The 18,625-nt window shown below is 47.8% G+C and overlaps 1 protein-coding gene and 1 non-coding gene across 2 annotated transcripts in view; both read left to right on the forward strand.

Annotated features, from left to right (window-relative positions):
- Positions 1-1,314: 1,314 nt before the first annotated feature.
- PAPPA (pappalysin 1) overlaps positions 1,315-18,625 on the forward strand; it is a 224,107-nt gene continuing 206,796 nt past the window's right edge. The window contains exon 1 of the mRNA XM_028529324.2: positions 1,315-2,187. Within this exon, the coding sequence (XP_028385125.1) occupies positions 1,779-2,187 (409 nt within the window). The 5' untranslated portion in view covers positions 1,315-1,778. The remainder of the gene's footprint in view (positions 2,188-18,625) is intronic.
- On the forward strand, positions 9,460-9,595 carry LOC114514253. Its single transcript, XR_003685983.1, has one exon. It is a non-coding gene; the product is annotated as a small nucleolar RNA SNORA66 (small nucleolar RNA).

Consider the following 18,625-nt stretch of genomic DNA (forward strand, 5'->3'; position numbering starts at 1 on the left):
CTCACACGGCATATTTTTATCACTACATTATTTGAACAGACTGGTAATAATAATGTGTAATCCACCACTGCTAACTCATTTTGACTTATTAAACACTTGGAGGGAAAAAAAAAAAAAAACCTGTTTTGCCATAAGGGGGAGCTTTTGAGTTCTATAAAGAGGGGAAAAAAGAACAAAAATACATTACATCTATGCCCAAGTTCAAAACAGACCTACAAAGCAGCAAATTGGTCAGATCCTTACCTGTGACTCAAACAATGTCAGAGGACCTGAATTTCTTAAGTTGATTTAAAACAAAAAACAGGCCAATTTAGTATTGTTCTCTCATTTTTCAATATAAAAGTAAAATCATTTCTGACCCACAGAAAATTTTTAAGGGTTTTCAGGAGAACCCGGAGACCTGATTGTGCTGAGTCCACAGCTTCTGAAAGGCAAATGCCTTTCCTCCGGCTTCTTCTGATGATTCCGTGAGGACAACGTTTGGACCAGCCGAAGCCAGCAGCACCGGGGCTCGGGGAAGAGGGAGGACTTTCACCATTGCATAACTTTAAGAGAATGCTGAGAGCGAAAGGGAGAAAGGGAGGGAAGCACAGGGGAGACAGGAGAGAAGGGAAAGGAGGAGAAGAAGGGGTAGAAAGGGGGTGAAGGGAGAGGGAGAGAGGGAGGAGGGAGAGAGGAGAGTGAAAGGGAAAAAAGAGACAGCAATTTAAAAAAAAATCTGAGAATCAAGTTTCAAGACTCTTTATGTGCTATAGAGAAGGATGAGGTTTACCAGCAAAGTGCCAAGGAGATCCTCAGAGAAGAGATAGATTTTTTTTTTCTCCCGCCAGGAGGGGAGAAAATAATAATAATAAGCGGAAGGGGGTGAAGGAAGGGGAAAAAAGCAAGCACAACAAAACAAAAACAGGAATGTGTGTTTTGAGCAGGAATGAGAAGAGCTGGGAGGACCGTAAGGGCGTGTGTACAGAATTTCATTAAATTGCTACTTTAAGATTGTCTTCCTAAAAAAAAGAAAAAGAAAAAGGAGAAGAAAGAAAGAAAGAAAAGAAAAAGAAAGAAAGGAAAAGGAAGAAAGAAAGAAAAGGAGGGGGTGGAGAAGCGGGAGCAAGGGTAGGAGGCAAACGGCAAAGTGGAGGCAGGCTGGGTAGCTCGGCCTCTCCAAACTGATTGATTAGTCATGATCCCCGCAGTTTTAACAGGGACTCATTCAATTGGGAAGGTGGAGCGCTCCGGAGCAGATTAGCATACGCTTGTTTACTCATCTTCTGAGGGATTTTTCCCCCCTCTTTCCTTTCATTTTGTGAAGAAGGAGGGAGGGGAGGGGAGATTGGGGGGGAGAAGGGGGCTGTGGCTTGTGTTATAAAGGACGCAAAAAATAAATAAATTAGAGCATCTTTTGGGGGGAGGGAATTCAGCGGAGCAGTGTCTTAGAGGAGCTTTTTTTTTTTTTGGTAGAGCGAGAAATCATATAAAATAAAATGAAATAAAACAAGGAGGAAGGCAACCAGCTGTTAGGGGGGGAAATAAGGCAGATAAAGGAGCGGGGAGAGAAATTAATTGCCAACCAGGAGGAGTTGGGCTGTATTTTTCAAAGGTGGGGGGAGTGGAGCACACACCTTGAGGAGGAAAGCGAGAAAGAAAAGAAAAAAGCAAGTGGAAGGGGGGGCTCGCCCAAGAAGGGTGAAGAAGCGAAGAAAGTCGAGGCGCCGAGGCTCCCAAAGCTGGCAGCTCCGGGCGGCGGTGCAGGGGCGAAGGGGGGGGGGGGGGGACCGTCGGACATGCGGCTCTGGAGTTGGGTGCTGCGCCTGGGGCTGCTAAGCGCCGCGCTGGGCTGCGGGCTGGCCGAGCGCCCCCGCCGGGCCCGGAGAGACCCGCGGGCCGGCCGCCCCCCGCGCCCCGCCGCCGGGCCGGCCACCTGCGCCACCCGGGCGGCCCGCGGCCGCCGCGCCTCGCCGCCGCCGCCGCCGGGCGGTGCCTGGGAAGCCGTGCGCGTCCCCCGGCGGCGGCAGCAGCGGGAGGCGCGGGGCGCCGCGGAGGAGCCGAGCCCGCCGAGCCGGGCGCTCTATTTCAACGGTCGAGGCGATCAGCTGCGCCTCCGGGCCGACCTCGAGCTGCCCCGGGACGCGTTCACGCTGCAAGTGTGGCTACGAGCGGAGGGGGGCCAGAGGTCTCCAGCGGTGATCACAGGTAGGCGAGGGCGCCCTGGCGGGCGCTGCACTATTCCCGCGGCCCCAGGGGCGCACGGGTGCCTGGGCGCGGGTGGCGGGATGGTCCGGGGCTGGCGGGAGTGTCTACGCTGGAGTCGCCCCGCCAGAGGCGCGGAGGCACCCGGAGGTAGCTTCCAGTCTCACTTTGCCCCATCTGCGGAATGGGCGTTCTCAGGAGGCAGTGCCACCTAACCCCTCAACCTCCTTCCCCCGGGAGGATCTCGGGGAACGCTCTTGGCTGTCCCGAGACCTTCAATCAATAAGGGCTGCTCCCGGAAAGCCTCAAGCACTTAAACCGTGTTCGGGATGGTCAGAAGTGCAGTCTGTGTTTGGGGTGGAGGGCAGGGTGACTCCATTGGGATGCATGTGAAAATAAGCTAGGGGACCATTTGATTTCTTGGACTTTTTAATCGAGGTGATCCCCCTTCACTTGACCCGGTTATCCTGAAAGCCTGCAAGGGCGAGGCTGTTTTAATCTCCTGGACTTAGAAGTCCTTGAAGTGCCCCAAAGTTGTTCTCTGCTTGATATCTGCCTCTGGGATTCACCCCCGTCTTCCCAGCCAAACACACACTCACGCACTGCCATCACCGTCCTCGCTTTTAAAGCCTGTTGCCTGTCACTGGAGGCTGGGGCAAGACCTTCCTTACGCACACCCCGCCAGCCTTCCCTGACTCGGCTGCGAAACGGGGCGCTTTTCTCATCTGGGACTTTTATAGCCCGTAATGAATTTGAGTTCTCCCTCCTCACCCTCCCTCTCTGTCCCCTTCCCCGTTCCACAGCAAAGCTCAGAGTGAAACCGGACACTTTGCGAGGGTTGCAAACCTTAGAAATGCCCCAACATCCATTTTCCCCCTTCTAAATGAATCTGTGGCAATGCCTTTAATGAAACTGGGGGACAGAGTGGGGGTGGCGCTGGAGGAGAGAAAGAAAAGTTTTGCCTCCTCTGGCTGAGGGATTCCCTTCCTGCACAAACAATCTTGCCAGGTCCTAGGACGTCTTAAAGTGAGAGTAGGGATACCCTCTTCGCTGCAGCCAGGACCCCTAGGGAGGCGTTTTGCGATCCCACCGCTTGACACACGCTGTCTTAGCATGGAAAGCTCTGAGCGGTTGGTCTGCTCCTGTCTGTCTCGTCTGTCCCCGATGCAGCTGCTGACCCTGTCCTATTTACACCAAGTCCATTTCGGGGGGACCCAAATCTAGCTGCCACGCCAAGGCTGTGTCCCCAAAGCTCCCACTCTTCCGCTACCAAAGCAAAAGCAAGAAAGTGACTCCCCCCCCCCACATCTGACGTCATCACATGCTATTTTCTTCCCTCCTTTTTCCCCAGGAAGAAGAGGGAAAGTGAGCTCATTCACTTCTAGCCCCCAAGCCCTCGTCACCCAGAACACAGTATAATAGGGTAGAGGAGCGATGTTACTCATGATGAGGATGAGGATGATGATGATGATGATGTTAATGCTAATTCAGGGCTGTGGTATGTTTCCTTCTCTCTCGGAACATAGGAAAAGCACAGAACCTGCTGCTTGGGGATGATTTTTTTTTTTTTTTTAATGAGCAGATCTGGTTCTTCCTAGTGTTTACCTGTCACAACCAGTGATTTGGAAGGGTTCCCTTCCCGGAGAGGAGAGCTCAGGGTTATATAGGTGTCATCAATGAAAAGGTAGTAAATTCATTTTTTAAAATATATATATATGTATGTATATATAACACCTGGGATTCCACAGGAGCTTGCTTTAGAAATGCCTGTAATTCAGACAAGGAGCCTCTCTTCACGCGCATTCTCCTGAGCACTCATTCACTCTCTCACACAGAGATTGTGCAGTAAAATACTTTAATTGGATGGGGGACGTTAGGTTATTATTGCTTGTATAAAATGCCTGGTCCATTTTATGTGTGGAAATAACATTCCTCTCAAAAAGAAAAAAAAAAAAAGGCACTGCTGTAGTGTAGCACCAGAAAGCCAGGCGCTTTTCTCCGGGGGATACTGGTGGATTTTTTTCCCTCCCCTAGTTGAGTCTGAGCCAGATTCGGCGGTGTGTAAACACCTGGCCCCGAGCCAGAAAAGACTCATTCTGCGTATCCTCCACACGGTAGAGATTGTTGCACTAAAAAGAACCTGCTTCTCCTTGAATTAAAAAGCAAACAAACAGCGGTTCTTTGCAGAAGCGCTTTTTCGGGGCTTCTCCCTTGGTGTAAGTTTGGGCTGGGAGAGGCAGGGCCCAGGTGGGCGGTCGGGATGCCCGTGCCAAGCCATGTCCTCCCGCTGCCTGCAACCTCGGGTGCCCAGGCTGCTGCCTGACCTCTGCTGGCTCCCTTGGGCTGGGCGTCACCACTTTCGTAGGAATCCCTGGTCACCTATCTTGAGAGAGCAAGGCATCTCTCAGCAGGGACCGCGCTGCTATTTCAGGCAGAGGGTTGCTGCCTCGCTGTCAGGCCAGGCTGCCTTACATCACTCTTTGCTGCAGGATTCGACTGGGTTTCGCAAAGGTCTAATTTTACGGTGCTGTTAACCGGGTCTGTCGTCTGGCAGAGGCAGGCCTTGCTACTCCTGGTAGGCGGGCTGTGCTCCCAGATCCGCCCGGGATGCTATTTCTGCCCCGGTTCAAACTTCACTGACACCAGTACAGACAGGCGCTTGGAGAGGCAGAGGAAAGAAGTGAAGGAGGAGTTTGCTGCTGAAGCTCAGAAAACATGCCTTTTATTTTTCCAGAAGGGAAGGAGAAATATATGTGTGTGTGTGTGTGTGTGTGTGTACAGATATATATTAATAAATATAAAAGGAAAAGCATGTGCAGGCAAAAAAACAAGCTAAAGTTAAAACATGCCTGTGTGCAGGGTTCTCCGAATGACCCACCCACGATGGATGGTCTTTAGGATGGAAGGATCCTTTAAGGTTACTGGGATGAGGGTGCTGGGAGGCTACCCAGGCCAGTTCTTTCTTTGGCCAAATAGGGAGGCAGAGACAGGAACAGGGGAAGGTGGTGTGCTGGATGGCACAGGTCCTCGATGGCGGGACCTAGAATTTAACCCCAAGTATGCTGCCTTCCAGGCCTTATCCCTCACACCCCTGAGAGGATGTGTCCAATCAACACCGTCACCTCTCCGCCCTCACAGACCCACCACCCAGACACAGCCTTCAAGCTTCATGCACGGCAGTTTAGGCTTTCTTTTAAGTCAGGGGGTGGGGGGCTTTCTGACACATCCCTTTGTTTTTGTGCTATACCAGGCAGGATCCAGATCCCTGACCCTCATTTCCAAGCACCCCCCCCCCCTCCCCTGCCACCCAGTGCCCTCTAGTTTGAAAGAGAAAGAAAAAGAAAACAATAGATTCAATTTGCTTCCTCCAGCAGAGGCCCCGAGCAGCAGTTAATCTTGTTAAAGTTTCTCCTGACCTGTTAGGTAGGTGAAATGTGGACCCCACAAGTGCTGCCCTCCTTCCACCCCCATCCCTTGGTGATCCAGAATCCCTCCTCAGAAGGAGAAAGGGATTTACATGCACCTCATCCAGCACCTCCTCTTGCCATGCTTTCTTCTTTTGTTCTCAGTGTTGGACTGTTGAGTTTGCTAGCTACTCAGAAGTCTTTTTCTTTGTCCCCCCCTCTTCTGCAGTTCCCACTTTCTACTACCCACCCAGTCCCTCCCCAAAAAGAATACTTGCATTTTCCCAACTTGGGGATTGCTGTAACAGGAAAGCTAGGTTTCAAGAAGTCTGTACCCTAACATGGTTCTCCCTCAACATTTGTAGTCATGGGGCTCTAGAATATTGCAATGGTTAGAAACCACTTTTAGTAGTCAGGTTACCTAAATGGGAATCTACCTCTGCCCCTAACTGGCTGTGTGACCTTGGGCAAACGAGTTGACACTCCTTTGGGATTCAGCTTCCTCATCGACAAAGTTAGCATAGTACAAGTCCCTATCCATGAAATAAATGAGCTCACAGGTGAAATGCGCCTAGGACAGGATTTGGAGTATAGTAAATGCTCAATAAACTTCACTCTTATTATTGGATATGATTTTTGAAACATCTCACTCTTGACAGAGGACACTTAAAGGCAGGAAGGAAAGTAACTGTTCCTGGCTGCCTCCAAGGTGCCAGGCACTGTGCCAAGTGCTTGCTTTGTGCCTGCATGATTCACCCTCACAGCCGCCTGGGGGGCAGGCACCATTGCCTCTGTTTTACCACTGAGGAAACAGAGGTGCAGAGAATTGAAGTGGCTTAGCTCAAAGCCCCACAGGTCATCAGGTGGGCAGAGCAGAGATGTGAACTTGAGTACCAAGTGCCTGTGTCCTCTTCATCTCTTTGGACAGAGAAGAAATGACTTCTGCAGAATCTCCTCATCCCTTCCTGCCTCTCTGTGCGCTGACCATCAGCTGCAGATTAAAGAGGATAAAACATAAGTGCGAATCTCATGTGCAACCCTGGGCCTGACCTAGCAGATCTGTTTTCCTTTTCATGCCAAGTTATCAGACAGACCGGGCTTGGGCTTTCTGTTGCCAATCACTTGCTGTGTGATTTGAATCAAATGTCTTCATCTCTCTATCCCTTGGTGTGCTCACCTGTGAAATGGACATAATAAGATCAACATACTGCAATAAAATAACTATGCAGAAAGTACCTGGCGTGTTTCCAGCTCATTAGGGACTCAGTCAACGGTAGCTGCATCCAGTAAGCAACCGTATTCCCTCTTCCAGTTTGCTAGTCTGGTCTTCAGAAAGTGGGGTCTGTTTGTGCTTTGGTAGAGCTTTGCCTCTCGAGGTGCTGGGGAGTCCATCTAGAATAGACAGGGTATCTTGAGGAAGAGTTAGACCCCCTCAAGTCTGTCCCTTGCACTTTGATTTCCTCTTCTGTGACCTACTTGGATGACCCTGTGGTGGTAAGAGCCAGAGGAGGTCCAGAATCACTGGACCCGTAAGCAGGAAAACCAGTTCACCTCAAGGGAGAGCATGCACCCCCAGGAACAGAAGCCAGACAGTGGTCCCAGTGGAGTCCAGGTCACACACCTATTGTCACATGCGTCCTGCTCTTTCCCCAAATGTCCTCCAACTTCCACGTTGCCCCCAAGCAGCCATTGACATGAATAGATGGGGTCACGGAGGCTGCATCAGCGTTGCCTCTTCATCGAGATGAAGGCAGGTTTCAGACCAGAGGTGTGGGGTTCAGGAGCGAGCGTGGGTCGTGAGTGGCCAGCCTGGCATGGACTGGGTCAGACAGCTCATTTTGCAACAGGGAAACCAAGGACCAGAGTCACAGAGGAGCTAAGAATTTAGCTGTATTCCCAAACCACTCTCTCTCAAATGAGCTGGGGAGATCGCTTGGTTCAGTTGTTTCTACCCCTGGCAGCATTGGGATCACCAGCTTCTAAAACATCCTGATGCCCGGGCTGCACCCCAGGGTTTCTGATGTTGCGGGTGTGGGGGTTGGTCTGGGCACTGGTGGTTTTCAAAGTCTTCTCGGGTAATGTGGAAGAACTTTCAGTGGGGAGAATCACTGATCCAGTGTGATGTCTCCCTCCTCTGCAGCTGGGAAAATTGAGGCCCAAAGCGGGAAGTGTTATGTCCCTGCCCATGGAGCTGGCTACTGGCTGAAGCTTTAGAGAAATTTGGCTCCCCCGATTCTGAGTTGCTGAGCCGTGGCTGGGAAAGACCCTTCCTTCATGGTTAATTCCCCTGCTGACACCAGACCTCTTGGTGCCCTGGCCCTGTCGTTCCATCTTTCCAGAGCTAGTCCTGTGTATGAAGCCACACGCTCTCCTGGTGTTGCCTTTAACATATGAACATTCCTATGAGGCAGGGAGCACATTGAGTTCTATGCATCTGATTTTAAATGCAACTCTCCAAGTGCCTGGGGAGGTAACCTGTCAGAGCAGGAACAAGGGGTATTAAAAAGGGATGTCCTGGCTCAGTGGATTGAGTTCCAGCCTGTGAACCAAAGGGTCACCAGTTCGATTCCCAGTCAGGGCACATGCCTGGGTTGCGGGCCAGGTCTCCAGTTGGAGACGTGCAAGAGGCAATCACACATCAATGTTTTTCTCCCTCTCTGTTTCCCCCTTCCCCTCTCTTTAAAAATAAATAAATAAAATCTTTTTTTTAAAGGAAGGGAAGCTCTGAGAGATTCCCACTTTGCCCTGGGGTAGTCCTGCAGGGGTGTGCTCCTGTTATTTCAAGCTCCCCTCCCCTGTGATCACTAGGAAATCAGCACTAGCTGCAGGTGCCTCATATGAGGAAGAGAGATTCCCAGGTACCCCAGGTAGGAGGACCTGCTCTACGGGCAGCTCATACCTCGTCTACCTGTGGCCAAGGACTAAGAAAGCCTGCAGATGCCATTTCTCTCCTCGCCTGCCACCACACCTTTCCTGGACTTTAATTTTTTTTCCTTGATGCTTCCTCATCTTTCTTGATTCACCAAGACCTTTGCATCATGCCTTGATGCACTTATTGGCAATGCCAAGAACTGACCTGTCGATCTTGGCCCCTTGGCTCCTTTGGAGATCTGAAACTGGGACTCATGAGCCCTGAGACCCAGTCCTGGCTTGGTCTCCTCTGAGCTGTGTGTCTTGGAAATTCTGACTCAACCCCTAGGGCCTCAGGGGAGAGAGATTCAGGTGTGGTTACATTCAACCTCCCTATTTCATGGGTTGTCACAGGAACCAGGTGAGACAATGGTGGCAGAAGCTATTGGCCAAGGTCAGAACCCAGTCCACACGTCGACAATAGTAGGAGGAGCCAGAAGGTGAGAGATGCGAGGGGTTTATGCAATGAAGGTCGTTCCTGGGGAGGTGCCTTCATTTAATTATTCACAGTGCAGGCGATAAACAGTGATTGAGTTAGCAAATTTTTTGATACTGGTGGCCTCACTGGAGTCCTTTGCTGCTGGGACTCCTTCACAGTGGTAGGATCTGCCAAATCCTACCACTTACTTGCTTTGTGACTTTGACAAAGTAACTGCCCCTCTCTGGGCCTCGGTGTTCTCAGGGCGCACAAGGAGGAGTAGGGGTGTAACAGGGACTTTCACGTTGTGCCCACAGTTTTAGTGAGCCCCTGAGAAGAGGCAGAAGGGGACATCTCTGTCTCCTCCAAGTCCTGTCACCTTATTCTGCTTCAACTGTGGAGGTCTGCAAGATTCCATTTATAGGAATGTGCAGGTCTCTGAGTTACAGAATCTGAGTGGACATGAACGGACACCGGGAATTATTGTGACTTGTGTCAGGAGTGATAATGGTAGTGCTATGTATTTGTGAAGATCCTAATCCGGTGCAAACTTGATCACTAACTCACGTGATGGTGTGGAAGTGAAGGGGACCAGGTTGGTTGGCTAAAGTGATTGTGGTGACAGAAGTGTATTAGCTTCAGGAGCTACTGAGATGGTCCATTCTATGCCAGTACAGTATAAAAAAATTCCTAATCTGTTAGAAATGCATGCTAAATTATTGATTTGTGAAGAGGGTGGGGGTGCAGATGAAAGAAGATTGGCAGTGGGATAACGTCGTTGCAGCCAGGGGACAGACATTTCGGGCTTCCACACAGTTTTGTCTGTCCGTCTGTGTGTGATTGAAGAGCTCCATAATTAAAAGTTTCCACAGGAGGAGGCTTAGGTCTCTGTGTGTGTCAGTGAACTGATAAGTTTCCAAATACAGAGGCGGCCACTTGGAGAGGGTTCAGGATGCTCCCAAGGTTACACAGAGATTAATGAACAGAACACAGCCTAGGCTTCAGAATGTAGGAGACTGATCATCCTGGGGAAGCTAGAGGTGAAGGAGAGGAAGGCTGGAAGGCTTAGGGAGGGCAAGTAGAAGGGCCAAGTAGAGAGAGACTTGCTGGGTTTTTGAGTGAGGACACTCATTGCTGTGTGGAATTGTCCCACACATTGTGAAACACACAGCATTCTTGGTTCTGTGCGTAAGAACCCCCCAGGACCTGCTAGTCATCGTGACAATACAAAACATATTGTGATGATACGCACATACACACCTACACACACACTCACATTTCCACATACCTCTATTTTTCATTACTAGCTCCTTATTTCTTTCCATCTCCAATAGCCTTGGGAGGCTCCTAGAACTTTCTAGAGCCCTGGGGGAATCGCCTGCAGTTGACTGGTCTCAGGAAGAGCTGACACCATCAGGAAACGGGGAAAAGGAGCGTGTGTTCACGGAGGAAGTATTTTGTACTGGTTGATCTGGGACTCGAGAGTCAGACTGCCTGAATTTGATTTCCTGACTCTCCCACCTGCTAGCTGCATGACCTTGAGCGAGTTACTTAATGTCTTCAAGCTTCGCTTTTCCCATCCGTAAAATGCAGATAGTACTGGCTCCTACTTCCTAGGGTTGTTTTGAAGATTAACTGGGCCTCCATGTGGAAAAATGCTTAGTAATGGAATCTAGACCATGGGTAAGCACCCAGTAAACGTTAACTCATATCGGTATTATGTGTGCCCAGCCCTTGCCACACGTCATTTCGAATTCTCTCAGTAACTCTCTGAGTTAGGCATGCTTCTCTCCTTTGGCAGAGGCAAGAATTGCCTCTCCCTCCCTTGCCACTCAGGAAAGATTTATTGTGATGATCTTAACATAAAACAAAACTTAAAAGACAAACAGAATAAACTCTTTATTGTTACATATTATAGAATCAGCGAGTGCTCCTTGTAGAGAATCTAAGAAATATAGATAAAAACAAGAGGCAAAGTAAAATTTATTCATCCCTTCCCAGGCATTTGGCAAATATTCATTGAGTGACTGCTGCATGCCAGGTATAGTTTTGGGCCCGAGGACAAAGCAATGAACAGAAGAGGAAATGCCCCTGCCTTTGGGAGTTCATATTGAGGTGGGGGTGGGAGGGGAAAGGTGAAAACAGAGTATAAATGAATGTAAAAATATGTCACATAATGTCAGGTGAGTGTTTATGAAGAAGAATAGAGGAGGGATTCTAGGGATTGCTGTGGGGGTGGTGTACAAGGGGTGAGATTTAAGTGGGTTGTCAGGGGAGGCAGCAATGGGCAGTAGCATTGGAGATGAGCCCCAAGAGCAGCCCAAGGCCATCTGGGGAAGGCCCCCATGCACAGGAGAAGGAAGAGCAGTGCACTAGGAGCTGGGAGATGTCGGTTCTAGACCATTCAGTCCTTAGCTTGTTGCATGACTTTGGACAATTCACTTATGTCTTGGGCCAATTTTCCTCATCTGAACAGAGTGGGTAGGGATGGGTTTATCTTTGTTCTAGAGAACCTTGTAGCAGAGATCTCCTAGCATTTGATCCTTCCAATCATTGCTGTCCAAATACAAAATTGCAAAGTTGGCATTAGTTCCCAGTTTTCTTCCTTTTGGGTGTATTTTCCACCACTAGGTGGTGCCTGTGCCTGTCTCCCTCAGGGGCTAAGTGCCCACACACTGGGCTTCCTCTCCCCCAGCAACACTCATTCACAGAAAAGGACATGGTATTCCTTCTTGCTAGGGTATCAGTGACTGGTAACAACTCAGAATGTTACTCTACCAGGCACATGTGTACTTTAATATATCCCCCAAAACACTTTGACTCCAAAAGCAAAGTACCAATTGGTAGAATTTCAGCCAAAGACTGACTGAAGACATTGTTTAGGTAATATTGATACTTCCCAATGGCTGGAAGCCATCTCATCAATATTGTTGTTAATAATAGCTGACATAAATATCTAAAAAGCTCACTAAGTGACTTTCCCAGTGATCCCTTACTTGGCTAATGGTTAGAGTACTCAAATTTCATAATTTCTTACTAAACAAAGGCCATTCCAAAGAAGTTTTGACATCAGAATGGGGCACTGGCCTTTTAGTCTTGCTAATCATCTTAATCAGATCATTTCATGAATTACAATAGTAAACTCTAGAATTTGTAGCCATCTGTTAACCTATTTTCCTTCTGGGAATCCCCAGTACTATCATCCATGAAGTACTTCTTGTTCACTCTGCCCCTTCTTTTCTCTTTCTCTTCCTACCCCTTATAACCACTGCATCAACTTGACCACTTAAATTTTTCTTCAAACAAAAGAAAGAAAATTTGTCTTTCAGTATTATTTACCACAAACTCAGGGTCCATAGAACCTGGAAGAGTAGGAGACAAACATGACCCTGTTTCAATTTTAGAGAACATAAGAATATCTCAGGTTCAAGTCCACTTTTAAGAAACAGAAAGTCTAGTAGGTGGGAGGTCACAGCCAGCTAGCACCTAAGTATGTGAATGGGAGGGAGCACGTTACTAAATGCAGAGCCCTGGTTCAGCCATTTTTACCTTCAGGGAGTTCGTGGCCTAACCTGTGCCTGTCACCTTTGCAGTCAAGAAGATATTTCTGTATCTGTCCCATATCTATCTCTTTTTAAAACCCTATTGCTCTCTAAACATGAAACGTGGCTTGGCAGAATATGATTAAATGTGTTTGTATGGAAGGGGTTCCCCTTCCATTTCCCCCCATGAGACTGAACATCTTTCAGCCACAAAAACTGACAAGAAAATGGAGGAAGGTAGAATAATAAGCCAATCAGGTACAAGTAGGCCTTGCTTTAAGAGATGCAAAGTATAAGACAGAAAGCATAAGAAATAAATACACATTGCATTCTGATTTGTGATGTAACATTCATGTAATTCTGAAGAACCAAGATGTGTGAGAGTGAGAAGCACTCATCTAAGCCGTTTATTTCATAGCTGAGGAACTAAGGGTTGGTGACAGAAGTGGGTTGCCCAGATCAGTGACCAAGCTGGGTAAGGGCCTCTGTTCTCTGAGTATTAGGCCAGAGCGAGGTCTACCTGTCTCCTGACTTTGCACCCTTTCCCGTGGAATCATTACCATCTCTCTGCTGATGAGCATCATTTATGTTCAGACTCTCATGGGCTCCAGACCATTGATCCAGCTATCCCCTGGAAATGTGAACATGCACTTCAAACACAACATATCCAAAACTCAGTCACCTTTCCTTCAACATGCTCTATGTCCTCATCTAGTGTCACCTGCTGTAGATATGCCATCTGCCATATTCAATCTGGCATCATTTCCTGTCTGTCTTGCCTTCTTGACAATTTTATAATCTTCTTTCCTCTTTCTAGCTTAGGCCCTCTTCATATCTGGCTTTGACTCTTTGCTTAGTATTATGGTGCCACTTTTGAGCTTCAACCCCTGTACCCCTTCAACCTACCCATCAATATCTGATAGTCACATGTTTCTAAAATGCAAATTTCACTGGTCCTTCAATAGCACGGGAATTGTTTGCAGTACCCCAAATAACTTAGGCTTTCTTTACATCGTTTTTAAAATTTGATGTGCCTTCCATATCCTCATGCAGCATTTTGCAGAACACCTAAGCCTCTATAGGATCCTGCTCAAAGTTCTCCCCTTCAGGGAAGCCCTGCCTGACTCCTCTCCAAGTACAACCTCCCCTATCCATCTGTCTCCACTGTATAATCTGCACACATGTGCCAAAGGACTTGGAATTCTTTCTATCACATTTCATTGTGTGCTATTTGAGGTCATCTCAACTTCTCCACTGCCTAGCACAGTGCCTGGCTTATAAAGGAGCTATACGTAATTTTGCTCATTGAATGCATGACTGCAAAAGAGAACCAACTAAATATCTAATGATTCTGGAAGAAAGAGCTCAGGAGCCTCAGGCATGTTGCATTACGTAACCAAAGCACATGACCTACCCTGTGGGTCACACTCAAAAACATTACACAGTGGTTAATTCCATTTCCCCTTGAGCAAAGGAGTCAGAAGGGAAAAAAATCTAGTCTTCCAAAACAGAGAGGGGAGGAGGCAGTGTATTTAAATGTCTCTTCAACTCACATTTAAGCCTCTCTAATCCAAGCTACATTTTAGCCTTGGTTTACCCTTCTCAGCCCCTTCACTGTTTGCAAAGCATTTGTTTTGTGTGTGTGCTGCAGCACATAATCCTAAGCCTCACTTTCCTCTCAGATTTTCCCCTCTCCCCTTTATCAGGTTCTCACTGGACCTCGAGTGTCCCAGCGTCATATCTGTTGCCTGGGTTTTCATCCATTTCCCTTATTCTTGATAGGGAGGCCTTTCCGTCTGCTTCCCTTAATCTTGTGAGACCTTGGGGTGACCTCAGGATCTGGAATCCTCTATCCACTGTTTATATGCCCTTGGGGGGAGAGTACACATTCCCAGTCATAATAACAGTTATAAAAGGAGCTAGCTTATAATGAGCACTTACTATGTGCTGGATCTGTGCTGAGTGCTACACTTTAAACCCTCTGAATTAGATTTAGAAAGTTACAGGATTCACTGAACACCCCACAGCTAAAGGGTGGTAGAACCAGCATTCAACTCCAGGACATTATTATTTTCTCTATCCACAGGGCCTAACATTGCTTGGAATGCAGCAGTTGTCCAGTAAATGTTTCATGAGAGGATGAACATTGAATGAATGAATGAATGAATGAATGGTGATGTCCCCAGTCACTAATGCAAACATTCAGAGATTGTAGAATTAAAACGGAAGGGATCAAGGGAGAGAGGAAGGAAGGAACAGAGAGATGGAGGAATATTTTGAATGAACATTTAAAGAGATTGACTAAGAAATCTCTGATATGCAAAATTAATTTAATTTGCAGGCGACCTTTGAGCAAAAAGACCATTTACATCCATGAGAGCATTACCCATTTTTAAGTAGTCTACTGGGAGATACACACACACTTCAAAGATGCTCTCTGCCAAAACCGTGTCTGGGTTTCTCTTTTGGGAAGCAGAGCCTGGGGTGTGTTCTCCCAAATACTCTTGTATGCCCAGCGGAGATGCATTTCCCCCTCTGAGGAGGTCCCGGGTACATTCTGGGCCAAATCTGAGAGGCATGTAGTCACTGTGCTGCCTGAACTATGGGGTTCTGAGCAGCAGATGACTCCGGCGCGACAAGGCTGACTTCTGGTGTGCTCTTGCTGGAGCTGATCAGGCTTCCGTAGAGCCAGCGTGTAGGTCTCAGGATGACTTCTTTTCAGCCCAGCCCCACTGGGCTGGTGAGCTGTGATCTGCTCAAAACAAACAAATGAAATATTTTGTTCATCCCTCCCCCCGGATCCTAAAGCTGGGATGCTTTATGAGATCTGCTCAGTTTACGAATGGAGAAACTGAGGTCCAGGCAAGTGAGCTTGTTAAAAACTAAGTTGAGTAAACTTGAGCAACAAATTAGCAGCAAAATTGAAACCATAATTCAGGGTCCTTGACTCTCACATCAGTGCTCTTTCCACCGGATCCCTCTGTTTTTCGCTGCACTATGGGATGACAGTTGCGTCAGTGGATTCCCCTTGGTGAGCGTATTAGAATACATCATACAGCTGTTGGGTTGCTTTTTGTAAGCACTTCTGATGGGCCAGACCTCTGTCCTAGGCATTCGGTGAGGTTCAGTAGAAAATGGCAATATATTAGGTGAGATTAATCCCTTTTTTCTTCCTTACTTCCTCCCTTCTCTTCCTTTCATTCACCCATCCATCCTTCCTTTCATCCGTCTGTCCATCCACCTATCCATCCATTCGCTTACCCATTTATTTAATTAGATAGTTACTGAGAAGTCTTTGTATACTATACATGGAACTAGGATGTGTGGATTTAAAAGAAGAACAGGGCACAGTTCCATCCCTTGAGGAGCTCCCAGTCCTAGTGGCGGAAGCAGACTGGTAAACAGATGTATGACATCATGGTAACTGGTATAACAAAGCAATTAATAGAGTGCTGGGCAAGCATAGGGGCAGAAAAACTGTGTTGTTGAAGACATGCTTTTATTATGGGGGTAGAAAGTGCTCTGAGATTTCAGAGCCTCTTCTACCCGGCAGCGTTGGGGACTTACTTATGAAACAGGTGGCCTGGGTATGTGTGTGGAGGGTGTACCTTGCCTTTCATATGGATATGTCATGCACATCATTTCAAATATAGAGCTATACATCAAGTTAGAAGGATGAACACTTTTCAGTTCATGTCTCAGTAGAGGACATTGACCCAGAGCAGCTTCTAGGAGTATGACACTAGGAAATGATCAGACAGCTAATCCATTGCCATTCGAATCAAGGCCAATAGCCCTTTATCCCCACCCCCCACCCCCATTGCATTTATCACTCTGTTGTGACTGCCTGTGAGTCTGTCTGTCTCTCCCCCACTATTCTCCAAGCCCCTCAGGAGCAGACAACATTTCTCTCCTTATCTCTGCTTTATTGCTACCTTTAGCACATTACCAGCCCTGCTGGCTGGTGCTCAGTAAGCCTTGTTCAACGAACTGGAGATGGCTCCAAATAAGGGAGAAGACAGGGTGACTAAACGTGGGTGCGCTGAAGGAAAGATGCTTTGGGAAAAATATCACGGGCCTTGGGAAGGGCCAAGTGGTGAAGGCAAACATGTTAGGCGCAACATTAACCATTAGACGTGGGCCTGGTCACTCTGAGCTGAGCAGTTACCTGTGTGTATTCTTACCACATTTTCCCATTACTCTCCACCTCCTTTCTTTCTGCTGAGCCGGTGTACCACCCTGTTGGTTTTAAGCCCTTCTCCCCATGGCTTTCTCTCAGCTTCTCTAACTGCATCCCTGGAGAGCTACTGAAGAGCCAGGTGTAACTGTGTGGGGTGCACCCGTGATCCTCCTGCAACCTTCACCTGTGCCATGGAGACCTCCCAGAGGAAATGAGAGCAGCGTGCTGGCAGGAATCATGTCTGCCGTGCTCTGTGTACCTTCCCAGGCCCTGGCATATTGCAGGGGTTTAACAAAAACATGTGGGTGGATTTCTGGATGGATGAATGATGTAAATTGACAGTGCATCTCATCCAGTCTCCTCAGTTCATGCATGGAGAATCTGATGGCCAGAGGAGGCAAGGAAATTACCCCAAGTTTCCTCCCAAATTAGGGACCGAAAAGGACCAGAGCCCAGTTGTCCTGACTGTTTCTTCTATCCAGCCATATTGTCCTGGGATTTGGGCTCAGCTCTCTTGAATTTGGTCACAAAGATTTCAGATCATTGGATGCTGTAGTTGGATAGGACCCAAAGTGGGTCCTTTTACAACTGGGAAGTCTGGAGTCCAGAGAGGGGAAAGGTTTGTCCAGGGTCTCACAGTGAGGTAGTGACAACACGAAGCCTTCCCCTACATGTCCCCTTGTAGCCAGAAGTAGATAGTATGTGCCTGGCACCTTTAGAGATGCAACAGTGAGCAGACAGAGCAGGTTCCTGCTCTCATGGACTCTATGTTCTTGTGGGGACAGAAAGACAAATGAAGATGGGAGAATGAGAGAGAGAGAGAGAGAGAGAGAGACAGAGAGAGAGCATGAGAATGAATATAAACCATGACATAGGGTAAGTTCAGGATGTTCTAGATGTTGAAGGAGCAGGTGCACAAGCCACTGGGAGATATGTGTACCTGGAACTGAAGTTAGCCCAGGTCACGGAATCTGGATTTTAATCTAGAAGAGCTGAGAAGTTTTCTGAAATTTTCAAACAAGGAAGTTACCATATCGGGTGTAGGTTTTCTGAAGATCACCTTGACCTCTATGTGGAGAATGGAAGATGTGAGGATGAGTAGAACCTTAATCATGCTGTTATCATGTGAATTGATTCTGATGTTATTGTTTTTGTTATGACTTAGTATTTTGTTTAACATCGCTTCCCTCCATTTCTTTACTAATACCATTACCCACTGAATTACCTGACTAGCACTAATACTTGAGATCAACAGGGGAGTAGGGGGTGTCTTGCTCTTTGGCTCAGGAGGACTTGAAGAGATTTATGAACCCCAAGACATTTACTGTAAAAATTTGAAGCCATGCTCATTTTACTGGGGACAGCACACAAAGTTTTTAGCAGTTACTTAAAGGGGTCTGTGGCCCCCAAGTGCTGACTGCAATGCTGAAAAGCAGGGGGCATAAAAGGTCATTTCTTGAAGCCCGTTCCCAGCGCTAAAATCTGAACAGGCCAGGAGATCTGTGGAAACGCGAATGTTGATGTTGAATTGTCGTATCCGACTGAGGAATTGCACTTCCCTTCATCTGTCCCCGTGTTGGAGTAAATAAAATTGGGGACAGTTTTCCCTCTAAGGACAAGTTAGTTTATTCCTTAGAAATATAATCTACAACTTTGTTTATTCAAACTCTGGTCTCCGAGTTTCTCTAAGTTTTAAAATAGGCAAGTTCACTTCAAATGTGGCCTGAGGTGGTCCTGACTGTCATTATTCACTGTGGGCTTTACCCATGAGTCTATGAATCCAAATATCCATCCAGTTTCCATCCAACCACTCACCCCCATACTCCCCCTCCCTCCCCCCTCTCCCTCCCTTTCTCCATCCTACCCACCCCTCCATCCATCCGTCCTTTCATCTCCCCACCCTTCCACCACTCCATACTCCCATCCATCTACCCTTCCATCCATGTAATCTTCCATTTACCAGGTTCTCTTCTAGGCCAGGGAGTGA

Source organism: Phyllostomus discolor, chromosome 3 (genome assembly GCF_004126475.2).
Source record: "Phyllostomus discolor isolate MPI-MPIP mPhyDis1 chromosome 3, mPhyDis1.pri.v3, whole genome shotgun sequence".
Lineage (NCBI taxonomy): Eukaryota > Metazoa > Chordata > Mammalia > Chiroptera > Phyllostomidae > Phyllostomus > Phyllostomus discolor.